The sequence below is a fragment of the Chenopodium album genome, chromosome 16 (assembly GCF_948465745.1).
Source record: "Chenopodium album chromosome 16, dcCheAlbu1.1, whole genome shotgun sequence".
Classification (NCBI taxonomy): domain Eukaryota; kingdom Viridiplantae; phylum Streptophyta; class Magnoliopsida; order Caryophyllales; family Amaranthaceae; genus Chenopodium; species Chenopodium album.
In genome coordinates this window covers 7,662,014-7,679,129 of record NC_137849.1, presented here as the reverse complement: position 1 = coordinate 7,679,129, position 17,116 = coordinate 7,662,014, and the positions used below count along the sequence as shown (strand labels likewise).

Genomic DNA, 17,116 nt, shown 5'->3' with positions numbered 1-17,116 from the left:
GCATGTAATATTTTGTCGAGTTGTGGAGAATTCGGTAATAAAACATGTCCTTTTTCTGTATGGAGCGCCTCAGGTTTCTGATCGTATGACTGTGTGGTCGGAAATATCTGATATTTTAGATTCTTATCCGAATGTAGTGATAGTTGGCGATTTTAACCAGGTTGAATATTTATCGGATAAGGTGGGAGGTAATCTGGATATTCCTGGCCGTCATGATTTTATACAATGGAAAATGGACAAAGGGTTACTTGATATTCCGTTTTCAGGACCATCTTTTACTTGGACTAATGGGAGAACAGTTATGGACCCCACTTTTGAGAGATTAGATAAAGCACTGGCTACTTCCCATTGGCTTCAGGATTGGTCGGCTACCTCAGTTTATCACCAGCCCATTTTGTTTTCTGATCATGCGGCTATTATTTTGTGTGACTCTGTGCCTTCTGGTAGTTATAAAAGGCCTTATAGAATTGAAAACTGGTGCCTACACTCTGAGGAAGTTGCTACTGTGGTTCGGACTATTTTTGCCGAGCTTATCCCGGGGTCTCTGATGTTTTCTTTATCAAAAAGGCTATGTGTTCTTCGTCATCGTCTGCTTGCTTGGTGTGTTTCGCATAAAAAGGTGTGGGGCATTGATTGGAAAGCTCTGGTTGCGGATGTTACTAATGCTTCTTTTAATCTTGATTCTCGGAATAGTCGTTGTTTATTTAGCACTTTTAGGAGGGAGAAGATTGAAGAGGCTCAGGCAGCGTATCTTTATTGGAGACAACGAGCAAAAGTGAAGTGGGATGCGTTTGGTGACGAGCATACTCGGTTGCTTTTTTCTGCAGTTCAGGCTCGACGTCGGAAGAACACTATTCATGGTCTTAAGGATAACGATGGCTATTGGGTTTCAAGTGCTGGGGACATTCGTTTCGTGGTTCTGGATTTTTACAGGTCACTGTATAGTACAAATTCAGATCGAATTTCAGTTTCTCAGTTCCCTTGGGATTCTCTTCACCTCCCTTCTTTGTCTGACAGACATCGTCAGTCCTTACTAGCTCCCTTTTCTGCTGATGATATTAGGCAGGCAATGTTTAGTATTGCTGATGGTAAATCTCCAGATGGTTTTACTTCAGCCTTTTTCAAGACCTATTGGACTGAGGTGGGTGATCATGTTGTGAATGCTGTTCAGTTCTTTTTTGCTCATGGCTATTTACTTAAAGACTGGAATCGGACGTTCTTAGTTTTGCTTCCTAAAGTAGATCACCCTGAGTTTGTTTCTCAATTTAGACCGATAGGTCTCTGTAATGTCATTTATAAATGCATAGCTAAATGTCCGTCGTCTGCGTTGGATTCTACCAGACATAGTTTCAGACTTTCAGAATGCCTTTGTGCCTGGTAGGTTGATGTCTGATAATTGCCTGATGGTGCATGAGATCCTTTCTTTTATAAATGCTTCCAAAGCTAGGAAACGTTTTTACGCGGCCTTGAAGCTAGACATGAACAAAGCTTATGACAGAGTTGAATGGGACTTTCTAAGTCGAGTACTTCAGGTTTTTGGGTTTCCTCCCTACTGGATTCATCTTATTATGGAATGTGTTTCTACGGTCTCTTATCAGGTGCTAGTTAATGGTTCTCCCACAGAGGGTTTTCGTCCTCACCGTGGTCTGCGTCAGGGAGATCCTCTATCTCCATACCTGTTTGTTTTGTGCATGGAGGTTCTTTCAACAATGCTTCGCAAGGCGGAATCCGAAGGCCTTTTTCAGGGTATTAAAATAGCGAGGGGGGCTCCAGCCATTTCACATTTATTCTTTGCCGATGATTCCTTACTATTTTTCCAGGTCTCTCCTCCAGCGTGTGAACAGGTGTTGAATGTGCTTTCTGCATTCTGTGATATTTCAGGTCAAATGCTTAATTTGCAGAAGTCGTTTGTCAAGTTTAGTCCCAATACTCCTGAGGACTATCGAGCTTATCTGTCTGGTTGTTTGAAAATGCGGTCTGAATCTAGATTGGGTTCTTATTTGGGGCTTCCTGTTGATTTGGGCCGTAGTAAATGCTCTGAGTTTGGGTTCCTCTTAGACAAGGTGGCCAAACGCTTACAGGTCTTTGCAGCTCTGTAGCTTTCGCCGGCGGCGAAGCTTGTTATTATTAACTCAGTGCTCATTGCCTCCTTTAATCACATTTTGTCTGTTTTCAAAATTCCTGATTCTATATGTTCTAGAATGGATAATCTGTTAGCCAGGTTTTGGTGGAAGTCCTCTTCTTCTAATCGAGGAGTAGCTCTTCGTTCTTCGTCGTTGCTCCATCTTCCGAAGGGTTTAGGAGGATTGGGAATTCGCAGCATTAACCCGTTTAATTCTTCCCTGTTGGCTAAGCAGAGTTGGTGGCTTATTCAGTGCCCTCAGTTGTTGGTTTCACGGCTTCTGTTTGCAAAATATCCGGCTCTTCGTTCTTTGGATTCGTTCTCGGTTTCTCGTCCTTCTTGGGGTTGTAGGGGTCTTATGTCGGGATTTTCCGTGTTGTCGAAGGGTTTGTTTTGGAAGATTGGTTCAGGTTCTCGTGTTCGTATTTTGGAGGATTCTTGGGTTCTGGGGGGACCGGTTCATTTTAAGGATCTTCCGACTGAGTCGGTTCGACCGACTCTAGTGTCTTCTTTACTTGATCCGTGTTCTTGCGCGTGGGATGCTTCTATCATTCATGGTCTGTTTGATTCTAGCTCTGCTACTAGAATTCTTTCGTTGGATCGGCCATTGCAGTTGATGGATGATTTTGTTTACTAGAAATTCACTAGGGATGGTGTTTTTTCAACAAAATCTGCGTATGCTCTTCTTTGTGAGCCTAGGGTCTTGTCTAGCAGTCAGTCTCAAATTTCTCCAGCATGGTGGAGGAAGTTTTGGGCTTTACCAATTCTTCCTAAGTGGAAAATCTTTGGTTGGAAATTGTTACGCGACGCTCTTCCTTTAGCGACTATTCTCCATGCGCGAGGTCTCCCGATTGATCCCGTTTGTGCTTTTTGTCATGTGGATGTGGAATCTGTGTCTCATACATTCAGAGATTGTCCTGTTATCCGCAGTCTTTGGCTGTCTGGAGTGTTGGGCATTCAATGGGATCTTATGCAGTTTCCTTCGTTTGGTGTTTGGTTCTCGTGTACAATTTCTTTTTTTTCATCATTGAGGGACTGGAAGGGTATTGCCTCGTTATTTGCTATTCTCTGGGCGATTTGGATTTCTCGTAATCATCTGAGGTTTAGGAAAGCTGTTTGGTCGCCTGGGACTATTGTTGGTCTGGCGTCAGAGTGGTTACTTTGTGCTATGCAGGCTCAAAATTGGAAGAGGTCTTCGCGATCGTCTTGTTTGGTTCGGTTGGAGGATAAGCAGGATAGGTGGCATTGTCTACGAGGGTTACCTAATATCTCTCCAACTGTTTGTTTGATCATAGATGGGGCCTGGGATTGTTCTACTTACAGGGCTGGTGCTGGATAGTTCGTGAGATTCATTCTTCTAAGGTTCTAGGGGGTGGAGGTCGGGCTTTTATGGCAGGTTCAGCGTTGCAGTCGGAGCTTCAAGCTTGTGTTTGGGGTTTGGAGTTTGCTATCCGTAGAGGCTTCTTAAAAATCCGGATTTACACAGATTGTGCTGCCCTCCTTGCTCTTTGTCAGCCTTCTGGGTCAATGGAAATTTCGGTTTGGTGGCTCATTCAGGAGATGCGGGCTTTGGTTCAATCCCTTTTGGTTTGTCAGGTTCAAAAGGTTCCTCGTTTGTGGGTTACTCCGGCTCACTGGTTAGCTGGTTGTGCCCGGCGTCGTCAGTTGTTGTACTTTTTGTTTTAGCTTTCCGTTGACAGATGTTGTATTTGTTTGTTTTTTCCTTTTATTTGTTAGCTCTTTTGTCAAAAAAAAAAAAAAAAAAAAAAAATACTTCGTACGCCGTATTTCTCATAGATTTTCAGATCCTTCATCCCCATTTGTAATTGTATTGTTCCCTATATTACAAATAATTCAAAGACATATCTATTTTTTCCTTAGCCATTAAGATATAATCGTACTACTGGTTTTATTGCAGCGATTACGAAACAGTTGAAGCAAATAACTGAATGTGACAACAATGGACAGAAATCAAGGTGAAAGCTTCGAACAACCAACAAACTAAATGCTTTCATTATCGTTACCTAACACAATGTTAAGGTGGGATAATTATCAAAACATTGAGGTCATGATGCCTCGTCAATAAAATCCAATGAATAAATAATAACACTTGGATTGAGACCAATCTCATCCTTCCGTTCTAAGAAGTTACCATTTATGTCAGAAGTGCATATGTTTAGCAAAAACAGAGCATAATATCCATACATACGAATTATAAACAGTCTAAAGATCTAAATGCCATTTTTTTTTTTTTTTCTTATTTTACGATGGGCAAAAAAGGAAGCTAACTCCCAATAGTCTAAAAACAACACTATGGTTAGATAGGACCTTTCCTCACAGTTAAACTTATACAAGATAGGAACTACGGAGTACTTATCAAACTGTGGACTAGGGTCAGGAGTTCAAATCTTCCGCAGTGTAATGGTAGAAATTATGTATCATTGACCAAAAAAAAAAAAAGTAAATAAATAAAAATTATCAAGGCAAAAAAAAAAAAAAAAAAAAAAAAAGGAATAACAGGCTTTGATATGGAATTGTCAAAAAAATAAATAAATAAATAAAAACTTCAAAAAATAATAATCCGTATATGTCATGACTAGAAATTAATAGGCAACTTAATTTAATGTATTAGACATAAACATGCTCAATGAAGAACACCAAGATTTAAAAAGCAACTTGCTTTCTAACTCTAGCTCATCAAGCGAGGGTTCCGTAAATTCTAAAATCATGTATTCTCCCTAGAATCAAAGAATCTCCGCCAACATCCGACATCTTTTGGATATTGTTCGAAAGCCCTTGACAAAAGATGAAGGTTGTTGTAAATTTGATTAAATTCTTGGTCAAGAGTTGGATTTAATTTGTTCCTCTTGGGTGAAGAATAGAGGGGGTATGTACACCAATTTTGCTTACAAGAGGATGAAGTAGGCTGTCCAAGTTAGCCCACAACTGTTTGTTCCACACTATACATCCTAGAATTGCAAGTTAATTCCTCAAAAAGTCTACTCTTCACAATAAATAGAGCACATTTATTTATATTAAGAAAGAAAAACTTATCGCCAGACCTCGGAGGCTCACACCAACAGGACAGTACTCCAAAGAAATTGCAAGAAATCAGGATGTTTGTCCAGAAGAAGACAATGTAGGCACCTGAATGCAATTGTTACACAATGAGTTAATTCTATATTGAAACTCAAACTATACTCACTCAAAGCTTATGATCAAAATTATAATTAGTAGAAGGCAAGGAAAACGCAATCTAGATTGATAAAAAAAGATTAGGATTAAAAATAACTAATCCCATAAAACATATTATTATCAACATAATCCTATAAAATGCAACATGTGAATTATCCGAAGAAGCATATTAATCAAATACTAGTTTTAAGATAACAAACAAGTATGCTATGAAACTGTTATCAATCTTATCACGAATTCTTGATGGTAAAGCATGGGAGTTTCTTCTACAATGACAGACAGCTAACTCAAAAGCCACAAAAAAAAAAAAAAAAAAAAAAAAAAAAAGAACAAGAATCACAAACATGAATTTAGATGAAACATTCAGAGGCAGCTGCAATTTCTTCAAATTCAGTTGCATCAGCTAATCTAAACATGTCTGACACAAATAAAATAAGGTTTACAGAGCAGTAGCTCTAACTTTGTGAGTCCTTGTTCCTGGTAAAACATGGATTTTAATACACACATTTATTAGAGAGGAACTAAATGAAGCAATGCTCTTAAATTTTTTTATAATAAAATATTACATTGCATTTATTGCAAAAATCCATGTTCTGTTTCCTTTGAAAACTAGGAAACATATACCAGTATATAAACTGATATTACAGTCAGGCAGTGGATTTTGCCGAACCATTGTGCAGGGTCAGGATATGATGGATCACCTCTCACTGGACATGCCATGCTAGCTTGGCTAGTAGCCAAACCCAAGCATATGACACACAACATGCCTAGCAGGATGGACTCGTAATAGTTCACAAGCCACCACATGCCTGCACTTTATATAAGTGGGCTTACGCAATAGACTAACCTAAGGAAGGATAGTATGGGTATTCTAGTAATATTAGGTTAGAGTCCTTAGCTTTAGTGTTTAGTATATATAAAGAGAGGGTAGAAAGAAGAAGGTAGGCAGAAATTTGTATTGATGGAATGAGGGAAACCTTAGAGAGTTAAGAGTCTTAGAGTCATGGCCTAAAGCCATTTTGGAGAGTTGTGAGCTAAACTCACTATTTTAGGAGTAATAGCCTTAAGCTAATAACTTATCTTTTGTAACCCTTCCACCATTATCCATCAATCCTAAAGCTTTCATCTTTATTATTGCATTAAAATCAGAAATATTAAGCCAGAAAATTCAGTCCACTACTCCACTACACCTTTGCCGATACAGCTGAAGTTTGAGTAACACCATCTCCCCCTCCGTGAATTGCTCATCCCGTCGATGCTTATTGGCTTGTTCTGTCATCAATTGCTGAGCTCAAAGCAGGGTCAGCCTCAACTCCTCAAGCATGCAATCGGTATTCTTCTAACGAACCCACCACCAGGCCCACCTTTAACAACCTAGGTGGCTCTCGTCCATATACCACCTTGAATGGGGTTGTTTTGGTCGTGGAGTGAGGTGATGTATTATAGGCATACTCTACCCAGGCAACCACCACGCCCACCCTCTTGGATGTGCCAACGCGAAACACCACAGGTACACCTCTAAGCCCTTGTTCACAATCTCCGATTGGCCGTCCGTTTGCGGGTAGTAGGCCGTACTTCGCTTCAATTGACTCCCCTACAACCGGAACAATTCAATCCAAAAAGTACACATAAAAATTCGAGTACAATCAGACACAATGGTTGAAGGAAACCCGTGTAATTTCACAATCTCCCTCATAAAACAATTGGCCACCTTTAACGCCGAGAATGGATGTCGCAACCCCACAAAGTGCCCATATTTCAAAAATCTATCCACCACAACCATGATGACGTCCACCCCTTTTGACAATGGAAGCCCTTCGATGAAATCCATCGGATGCCCTTCGATGAAATCCATCGGATGTCCTCTCACACCGACACCGGTAAAGGTTGTAGCAGACCGGCCGACTGTTTTTGGGAGGCCTTGTTGCGCTGACAGACCTCGCAAGTTCGCACATACTTTCCCACGGCCTTCCTCGTCACCGACCAATAGCACTCTGCCACAATTCTTGTGGGTGAATTGTGATATTCGTGGAGGGGTTTGGGAATAATACTGGCAGTTTTTAGAATAACTAGCCTTCCCTTGTACAAAACCTTGCCATTTTCTATCGCAAATCCATTGGGCCCATCCTTATTAGGCACAATCCTCCCCTTAAGCTCAGTGATCCACTTATCATCCTTAAGTTCCTTGTGCAACTCCTCAAGTTAATTCCTTGTGTGTACACCAAGGCTCCAAATTCACACCCTTTCTGTGATAGTGCATCGGCCGCCCGGTTGGAGGCCCCCGGCCTATATCAAACCTCAAAGTCAAAGCCCACAAGCTTTCGCATCCATTATTGATATTTGTTTCCTATCTCTCTTTGTTGGGTAATATAGCGTAGAGTTTGTTGATCGGTTCGCACTAAAAAGTGTCTACCCAACAAGTAGTGTCGCCACTTCACAATCGCCAAACAAATCGCCATGAGCTCTTTCTCGTAGATGGATTTAGCTCGAGCCCTTACTCCTAATAGCTTACTATAGAAAGCAATTGGACGATTCTCTTGCATTAACACAGCACCATCTTGTTTCCACCACGAATTCCTTACAAAAATCCAACATCGCCAATACCGGGGCGGTTGTCATGGCAACCTTGAGCTTTTGGAATGCCAATTCAGCTTCACTAGTCCACCCAAATGCATCTTTTTTGAGTTGGGAGGTGAGTGGGGCGGCCACTTGGGCATAATGGGCTATGAATTTTCAGCCCGTTAAGCCTAAGAAGCCCCTTAGCTCCAAGGGCAAAGGGAGGGGGGGCTGGTGGAGGCCCGACCTCCCCCGCCCAAATTTGCGGCCCTTGTTTCATAACTCTTGGCCCCCCCTAAAATTGTTATATATAGTATTAAAGTCATATATAGTACAACAAGTAAGGCTTGTCATGTTGGTTGGGTAATGATCCTTTTTCCCAAGAAGGCTGGGTTCGAATCCCATCACCAACTTGTTTTCTTAAATAAAGCTTCTTATTCAAAGTGGGCTTGGAATTGATGATAAAGCCCAAACACTAAACCTCCAAATACACTAAATGACGTGATTCGGCACTCATATTTTCATAATTGAGATTCAACTCAATACTCATCAATTACCATTGTTCAACCAAACAGGTATTTTAAAAAAATTTCTTGATTAATTTTTTAAATTATGTAATTTCATTTAATTAATAAATTTCTTATTGTTATTTACATGATTGTGATTAGTTGTTTACTTGGTTAATATGTTGATTTATTTAATAATTTTAGCTAATTTTTAATTTATTAAATGGACCATTAGATCAAATTTTAGGGTTATATGCTACTTAATTTGATAATTGTTGTTTTGTATTGATATAGGTTAAATCATGAAATCAAAAGCGCTAGATTTTTTTAGGGCAAAGGTCCGAATTCCCAACACAATAAGAATCAAAAGGCGTGTGATGACTTGTTGAATACAAATCAACATATTGAACCATCACTTTTAGGGCAAGCAGAAGAAGAGATTAAGAATAACAAGTTGCGATTAAAAACTTCAATTGATGCAGTTCGTTGGCTAGCATTGCAAAATTGTCCATTTAGAGGCCATGATGAAAGTGTAAACTCTAAGAATCAAGGAAACTTTCTTGAACTAATAAAGTTTATAGCCTCATACAGCAAAGATGTGAACAAAGTCGTTTTGCAAAATGCTCTAGGTACTCATTATAAATTTTTTTAGAGGATTTGTATTTTTATTCAATGCTCCCATACATTATTTAACTAACACTACTATTTTTAGGGAATGCTTCATGTACGTCGTCCACAATTCAAAAGGAGATTTTGCAAATTTTAGCGAAAAAAGTGCAAGATAAAATAAGAAAGGAAATTGGAGAATCAAAATTTTGTGTCATCCTTGATGAATCCCAAGATAGGACATTAAGAGAACAAATGGCAATTGTTTTAAGGTTTGTTGATCATGATGGAATTTTAAAAGAACGATTTTTTGATCTTGTTCATATGGAAAACACTTCATCATTGACCTTGCAACAAGAATTATATAAAATTTTGTCTTATCATAACTTGAACCCAAAAAATATTCATGGTCAAGGATATGACGGAGCTTCTAATATGAGAGGGGAATTTAATGGTTTGAAAGCTTTAATATTGAAAGATTCACCCTATGCATACTATGTTCATTGTTTTGCTCATCGGCTTCAATTAGCTTTGGTTGGAGCTACAAAAGAAGTGATTCCCATACAACAAACTTTCACTAAATTGGCAATAATAGTCAATATAGTTGATGCATCTTCGAAAAGACATGATGAGTTACAAGCTGCACAAAAAGCTAATTTAGCAAACAAGATTGCTAATGACGAGGTTCAAACTGGGAGAGGAATGAATCAAATAGGAAACTTGCAGCGTGCTACTGATACTCGATGGACATCTCATTTGAATTCAATCAACAGTTTAGTAAGGACATTTGCTTCTACAGGTACTGTTCTTCTATCCATTATTAAAGAAGGAAATTCTGAACAACGTGCCAATGCTGATGCTGCTTATGATACATTAATGTCCTTTGAGTTCATTTTTATTTTACACTTGATGAAGGAACTTTTAGGGGTGGCCGCTAATTTATGCCTAGCTCTACAACGGCGTGGTCAAGATATAGTTAATGCTATGAGTCTTGTTTCTACAACAAAAGACTTGATTCAAAATTAGATTGAGTGGTTGGGATGATTTGTTTCAAAAGGTTAAGTCTTTTTGTGAGAAGAATAATGTTGATATTCCAGATATGACTACTCTTTACACGGCCGATAAAGGTCGTTCTCGTCAAGGTGGAAAAATAACAATGGAGCATCATTATCGAGTTGATTTGTTTATTGCGGCTTCAGATTCTCAACTTCAAGAGATTAATAATAGGTTTGATGAACAAATGATTGATCTTCTTATATTGAGTGCAACATTGGATCCTAAAGACTCTTTTAGGTCTTTTGATGTTGATAAAATATGCCACTTGGTGCAAAAGCATTACCCCAAATCTCTGAATAAGAAAAATATCAACTTGAATGTGAGTTGCAACATTTTTACTTAGATATTCGTGTACATATGCAATTTGATAAGTTATCTACCTTATCACATCTTTGCCAAGAGTTAACTACTACAGGGAAATCATCTACATATCCTCTTGTTGATCGATTGATTCGTCTTGTGCTTACTCTTCCTGTCTCTACAGCAACTTGTGAGCGTGCCTTTTCTGCAATGAATATCGTCAAAACTCAACTAAGGAGTAAAATGGAGGATGATTTTCTTAGAGATGTTTTGGTTGTATACATAGAAAAAGAGATTGTTGTAGATTTTAGTGTTGAATGTTTGATTGATGATTTTGCTACTATGAAAAATCGTAGAGTACTACTAAATTTTTTTTTGTAACAATAAAATACTAGTACATTTTAATTTTTTCCATCAATTTGTTGTTTAACAAGTTCGGCCCCCAGGACTTAAAAATCCTGGCTTCGCCCCTGCTTAGCTCCCTCAAATTCCTTAGCTGGCCAATTCATGATGGCTTGAATCTTGTCATCATCTATTGCCACTCCATTTCATGAGATCACATGGCCTAGATAAGCCACTTGTTGTCTCCCAAATTCACACTTTTTATAATTTGCATATAATCATGCTATGCCACTTTGACAAGACTAGCGCCACATGATCTCGATGGGCTTCATCCTTACTATAAACTAGTATGTCCAGACGACCAACAAAGGCCTAAAAATGTCGTTCATGAGCAATTGAAAAGTGGTCGGTGCATTCGTTAGCCCGAAAGGCATTACGAGGAATTCGTAATAACCCTCATGTGTACGAAAGGCCGTCTTGTGAGTGTCATCGGTCTTGACTAGAATTTGATGGTATCTGGACTTCAAGTCCAACTTCGAGAAAATTGCCGCCCCATGCAACTCATCAAGCATTTCATTTATGACCGGTATGGGATATTTGTCCAGAACCATCCCTATATTTAGAGCACAATAATCCACACAAAAAAAACCACAACCCATCTTTTTTCTTCACTAACAAAACCGGACTAGAAAACGGACTAGTGGAGGGTTTGATGATACCGGCTTGTAGCATTTCTCATATGAGCTTTTCGATCTCATCTTTTTGAATTTGCGGGTAACGATGCGGCCTTACACTAACCGGGTTACTACCCTCCTTTAAAGTAATGGAATATTCATGCCCACGTGAAGGAGGTAGCCCACTAGGCAAATTGCACACTTTCTCCAATTGTTTCCTAGGCCCAAGAATTCTGACGGCCACCACATGATCTCCAATTGATCCAAACAATTCTGGCGGCCACCACATGATCTCCAATGGATCCACGTGCGGGCCGACCCATCAAGGTTTATACCCGTAGGCCCAAGGTCAAAGGTCAAGCAGTGGTAACTGAAGAGCACGAAGAAGTCAACAACAACAAGAGCAAAGTGACAAATTTCATTAAGATAAAAATGGGGACAACAAGCAACAAGCAGAAACAATGTCTTATTTTCATTTTGATATTTTTGCTAAGTAGTCACATGAAGCCTAATTTTCTCTTAGAAGCTTGAGTATAAATGTAGTAGTAAGCTTAATTGTTTGCTTATCCAAAAATTTAGTATAAACATTTGTGAGACTTGTAGCCTCAAGCTACTTAGAGATTTATAGCCTAATGCTATATTTATCATCCTTAGTTTGTAGTCCTTCAACCATTAGTAATTAAATACTCAAGCTTTAGCCTTAATTAACAGTTAATTGTGCCTAATCTTGGGCCTCTTGGCGTGAGAAATCTGGTCCATTACAGCTTAATATTCAAATAGGTAAAGATCAAGATTCTTGTAGAGAAAAACCAAGTCTAGAGCATGCTATGGAGTTCATTAACAGCCTCTACTACACAGGATCTCTAAAAGTAATAGGACAAATCTGGACAAGCCACCCGTTATAAATAACTTACTCAAGGCGGTGGCCAGCAATCAAGTAAGAAAAGGAATGAGAACTCAAGGTAATGGAGCAGTTTTTTTGTTTTTCTTTCAGCAGAAGAAATCAAGTTAGTTGGCATCACCCGAGGACAAGGGGTAATTAAAAAGGAGAGTATGGAGGAGTGTGAAGAGTGTTGGTTGAACCTCTTGAAAGTTCTCACCATCATAATCATGTTCAATTTTTAAGCTTAATCAATCAAAATACACAATCATTCCTTATTATTCCTTATTTCACGGGTATTTGCTAGTGATATTGCGTTGGGAAGGGGTGAGGCCATTACAGTCGCATTTCCTTTTACTCAAATAAGGAAACTTTGAAGCTAAATGAATACATAAACCCTCTTATTAAACTAACTAAAATAAATAAATAAATAAAAACTCTTCTCAAGGATCAAAATAATCTTTCAGCTCTAATACCTCCCTGATGCATATTACTGCTAGGTAGTAGCTACAGACAAAAAGGCAAACACTTTACGCAAAAGAAATAACTAACGCTATAGTGCTTGCATTCCCATTTCCTAATTGTTTAAACATTATGGTTTCTACAAATCTAAAATTCCCAAATTTTCATCTTCATTCCCTTTATCCAAGCAACATTGTATCACCCCCAAATTTACCAATGATCTACCTCTAGAGCTGCTATTGTATCTAATTTGATGTCATACAGATACAGTACATTTTTGTTTTCTGTATGCTTCTCTAATTAAATCAAATGGTAAAAGTCTTCCTAGCTGAAATTCGGATCACAAGGAAAACATTGTAGATTTTTCTTAGCTTCAGAGTTCAGACAGGGCAGCAACAATTTGAATATCTATAAGCATTAGAAGCTTTCCTCAAATGTTGCTGGTTTCACAATGCATGCCCAATTGTGACATTATCACATTACAGTTGACAGGAGCATAAGCTGGAATTGTGAAGTTGAGAAAAAATTTACTATTGTTACCAGGTACAGCGGCTAAAGGGCGCTCATTGGATGGCAAACCTATTGGCCACAAAGATTATTTATAACTAGCCAAGTTTTAAAGATTTTTCAGTAGTGCTGCAGGGACATTAATGGTTTAAACACCATAGAGATCTTGATAGAGTTCTACTTGCGAGGAAAGAATCAGTAAAGAAAAAAATTATGAAGCTGCAATTATGGAACAAAGTCGCATTTTAAATTGCTTTGGGTATTGAAAAAAAGAAGGAGAAAAAAAAAAAAAAAAAGGGAGAGAGAAGCAGCAGGTTTTAGGATACACACCTACTTGTAATACATAGATTGGCCTCCGCAGGCAGCTTGGGCTATTAGGAAGAATTTGGCAAGCAGATAACCTTTATTGACCCTTTCGAGTTCTAAACTTATGAGTTATTACTAATTCTAGTTTAAATGGAACTTAGGTAACCTTTATTGACCCTTATCAAAACTTATTTGTACTTATATGAACTTATTTTCCCCCGAACTGGAATTAAGGTGAAAAGTACAGGATCATGCACTAATGTGTATCAATGCCTCCAACATGAATAAAGAAACATGCTGTCTATCTCTACTACGACAGTTTATCTCTTCCTAGGTCCCCCTCTAAATAAGCAGTCTCATAAAAAAAAATAAAAATAAAACACTCGCAATCTTGCACAAAACCAGAAACCTCAAGCAAGGGTTGTTATGTGGTTTCCCCTGCATGAAAGGCTACTGGCTACGTATAACCTATAGCACTAAATGGGGGTTACAATAAGTCAACAAGACTAAACTTGGACTTGTGTCAAGCACTATCCACACACCACCTGAGTGTTTTATTTCAAAGTTTTTCTTACAGTTTGAGTGAACACAGGATTTAGGAAATCTGAGTTCAAGAAGTGGCGAAAATAGTAGAGAGAGTTAGAAAGGGATAAGGTTCCCCAAAGCATTTCCAGGAGGAGATTTTTTTACTGCCTCTTTACACATGTCACGTTCCAAGATACACATTTTTGGGTTTGAGTTTCCGACTTTGAAGTACTTTGTGGACATTAACTTACAATAAAAGGAATTTTCATGTACCAATGATAAAGATACGACTACACTCCAAATTGCATAATCTAAGCACCCTAAATTTAATGCTGGAAATGCAATTTACCATTATTTTTAGGATGAGCATGAGATGAGCACATCTTAGAGAGTGATGCCCCATCTTAAACAAGCTCAGGCTAGAAATAAAAATGACTAAAATTATCTGTGAGGCTATCGTATTCATAGTCATTAATTCATCATCATCTGAACGGAGCATTATACAAACCTAATCCTTATTGAGTGATATCCCATCCAATCTAAGAGGTATAGTTATGGTACTGCTGGCCACTGGGACTCACAAGACTACATACACTACAAGAGAAAAAATTGGTAAAGAGCTCACTCAAATTATTTAGGCCTAGCCGCGTTGGGACTTTGTTACGCACACCATGTAAGCACAGTTCTCTACAAACTAACAAATAAACATATTCAAGCAACTTTTCCATTGTAGTATAGTCATGATGCACAAACAGACATTACATAACAACAATTTAGAAAACAAAATTAGTCATAAAAAACTCAAACAAGCGTCAATTGCAAAGCATAAGAATCAGCAATGCCAACAACAAAGGTAAATGCAAGTTGATGTGACATGACATACCTTAAATCAGCGAAGATTAAGAGCTACAGCCAGACTGAACCAACTAGAAGGCGGCCAATAAAGCTTGGCATAACTCTCAGATTCTACCAAGTAACTACTAGAGTTTGTTTTCATGTCAAAAACTTTAGTGAATTCATCAATTCCACCAATTCTATCACCTTCATCTTCAACAGAGACACCCTTAAAGTAGATGACATTTCTTATATCACCATAATAATCATTTCTTGACAATGAAAAATTTGCATCATCACCCACAAAGAACACACAATCATTCAAGTCCAACTCATAATCCCAAAAACGTCCCTTGTCTTCCAATTTAAACACTCCAAGCTTAAAATCTCGACTGTCATCAACGCCAACTCGATCAACTACATACAAATTCCCATCACACTCCACCAAATATGTACATATACCATTACCATACACCAATTTTGGCACCAAATCAAGGGGTTTCAACCTGGAATCAATCATCACAAGCCTTCCTTTTCTATCAGCAGTAGCATAAAATTTCCCATTATAACTAATAATATCATCAAATGAACGACCACTAACCCCAATTTCAGTCCACTGTTCATCCCCAATTCTCCAAATCAACAATTCCCCACTTAATTTCAAACCCAGAACAACAAAATCACCATTTACAGCGAAATTCTGCGCAATAACAGCCTTCTTAAAAGGATTCTGCGACAACCCCAAATCAGAATCAACAACATACGATTCACAAATAACAGAAACCCTATAATCCATAAGATTCAAACACAACTTCGGTTGAGGGAATTTAGAGTAACTCAAAAGAGGGTCGAAAAGAGAGAACCCATTTCGTTTACCTTCTCTCTCCTCAACCTTAATGAGAAAACCACCATTAGAGAAGTTTTCAGGAGGAGATAAAAGATAAACTGTTCGTTTAGAGAGAGAGAGGTGAGAAGGAGAGGTTGAGACGCCATTAGAGAGTGGAAAAGGGAGCTTGAGAGGGAAAGTAATGGAGGAAGGAAGAGGAGAAAGGGAAGAATGCCATGACCTGCAAACGGAGCGAAGTCGAAGAGTGCCAATTTTCGGGTCGATACGATCGGCGATCGATGATAGAATGTCGACGGGAAGATCGAGCCACCGTGAGCTCAGCCCGCCGCCGCTGCTGCTGTCGCCGGAAATAGTGGACATCGTCTGATTCATTCACCAAATGAATGAATTCTGAAATTCTCCGATGGTAAATAAGAAAGTTTGATCACCTAAAGTTTGTTCTATTTTCGGTAGAAAAATACGAATATTCTGTTTTTGTGTTGACTGCTTTAACCATCGGTAAGCATCAAATTACAAGAAAATGCAAGTTTATCACCATACGAGGGTAAGGGTTTGTTCATTTCATCTTAATTTTAATTCAATTCAGCTTTAATCAGTTTTGTTTAGCTTTTAATTTCTTTCTCTCATAAAATATTCATTTCATCTCAGTTCAGCTCATTTCAATTCAGCTCCACTCAGTTCAGTTCAGTTCAATAAATGTAAATAGGCCCTAAAACCCTGTTATTTTAAGCTTTTGGGTAGAGCATAGCAGAGTCAGCAGAGTAGAATTTATTATTATTATTATTATTATTATTATTATTATTATTATTATTATTATTATTATTATTATTATTATTATATCTCAAAAACAAAAGTCATACAACCTACAATAAATTAGTGGGAAGTCGAGATATAATCTAGGCCTCCACTCCTCTAGCTATAGCAAAACCTACCATAGTGAATATATGAGCTGTAGTACGAGCCCCAATGTCTTGCGTCGACGAGAACCTCTGAATCCGCTTCAGCAACGCAACAGCCTCCTTCTCTAAATCCCCAAGCAAAGAAAAGGAAAAGGGAATGAAACCATATCCAATCGCCAGACAACGAGCTTCATACTTAACCCGCTTCCGATGAGCCGCATCAGCCACAACTCGTCCTGGAACAAAGTCAGATAGCCCTGTCTGCGTCAAAGGAGAAGACCTTGTGAAGTCGACACATACATCACGACCACGATCCCATGAATAAAGTAACACATCGGCAGGTCTGAGGGTCCCATCATTCCCTCCAGACAATCCTACGTCAACCTCCTTTCTTGCTGAAATCCCAGATCTGTAGCAAATATCAACAAATGTATCCCGAACAACATTGTGCCGATGTTTAATACCTACAATGCCAGCACACGACACCGCATGGTCGCCG

General features: G+C 38.6%; 4 protein-coding genes across 5 annotated transcripts; 3 read left to right on the top strand and 1 right to left on the bottom strand.

Annotated features, from left to right (window-relative positions):
• Positions 1-1,385: 1,385 nt before the first annotated feature.
• LOC145583851 (uncharacterized) lies at positions 1,386-3,461 on the top strand. Its single transcript, XM_081640813.1, has 3 exons — positions 1,386-2,095; positions 2,201-2,564; positions 2,760-3,461. The coding sequence occupies exons 1-3, from the start codon at positions 1,386-1,388 to the stop codon at positions 3,459-3,461; spliced, it is 1,776 nt and encodes a 591-aa protein (XP_081496939.1).
• Positions 3,462-3,511: 50 nt separating this feature from the next.
• On the top strand, positions 3,512-10,011 carry LOC145583849 (uncharacterized). Its single transcript, XM_081640811.1, has 3 exons — positions 3,512-3,767; positions 8,802-9,008; positions 9,092-10,011. The coding sequence occupies exons 1-3, from the start codon at positions 3,512-3,514 to the stop codon at positions 10,009-10,011; spliced, it is 1,383 nt and encodes a 460-aa protein (XP_081496937.1).
• On the bottom strand, positions 4,657-16,145 carry LOC145584825 (F-box protein SKIP23-like). 2 transcript variants are annotated; one of them, XM_081641615.1, is made up of 2 exons: positions 14,921-16,145; positions 4,657-5,269 (listed from the first exon to the last, which is right to left on the bottom strand). In XM_081641615.1, the coding sequence occupies exon 1, from the start codon at positions 16,088-16,090 to the stop codon at positions 14,927-14,929; it is 1,164 nt and encodes a 387-aa protein (XP_081497741.1). In that variant the 5' UTR covers positions 16,091-16,145; the 3' UTR covers positions 4,657-5,269; positions 14,921-14,926. The 2 variants fall into 2 exon arrangements, with proteins under 2 accessions (XP_081497741.1, XP_081497742.1); XM_081641616.1 differs by lacking the exon at positions 4,657-5,269 and adding an exon at positions 10,467-10,546.
• On the top strand, positions 10,085-10,722 carry LOC145583848 (uncharacterized). The gene is made up of 2 exons (XM_081640810.1): positions 10,085-10,360; positions 10,414-10,722. The coding sequence occupies exons 1-2, from the start codon at positions 10,085-10,087 to the stop codon at positions 10,720-10,722; spliced, it is 585 nt and encodes a 194-aa protein (XP_081496936.1).
• Positions 16,146-17,116: the final 971 nt, after the last annotated feature.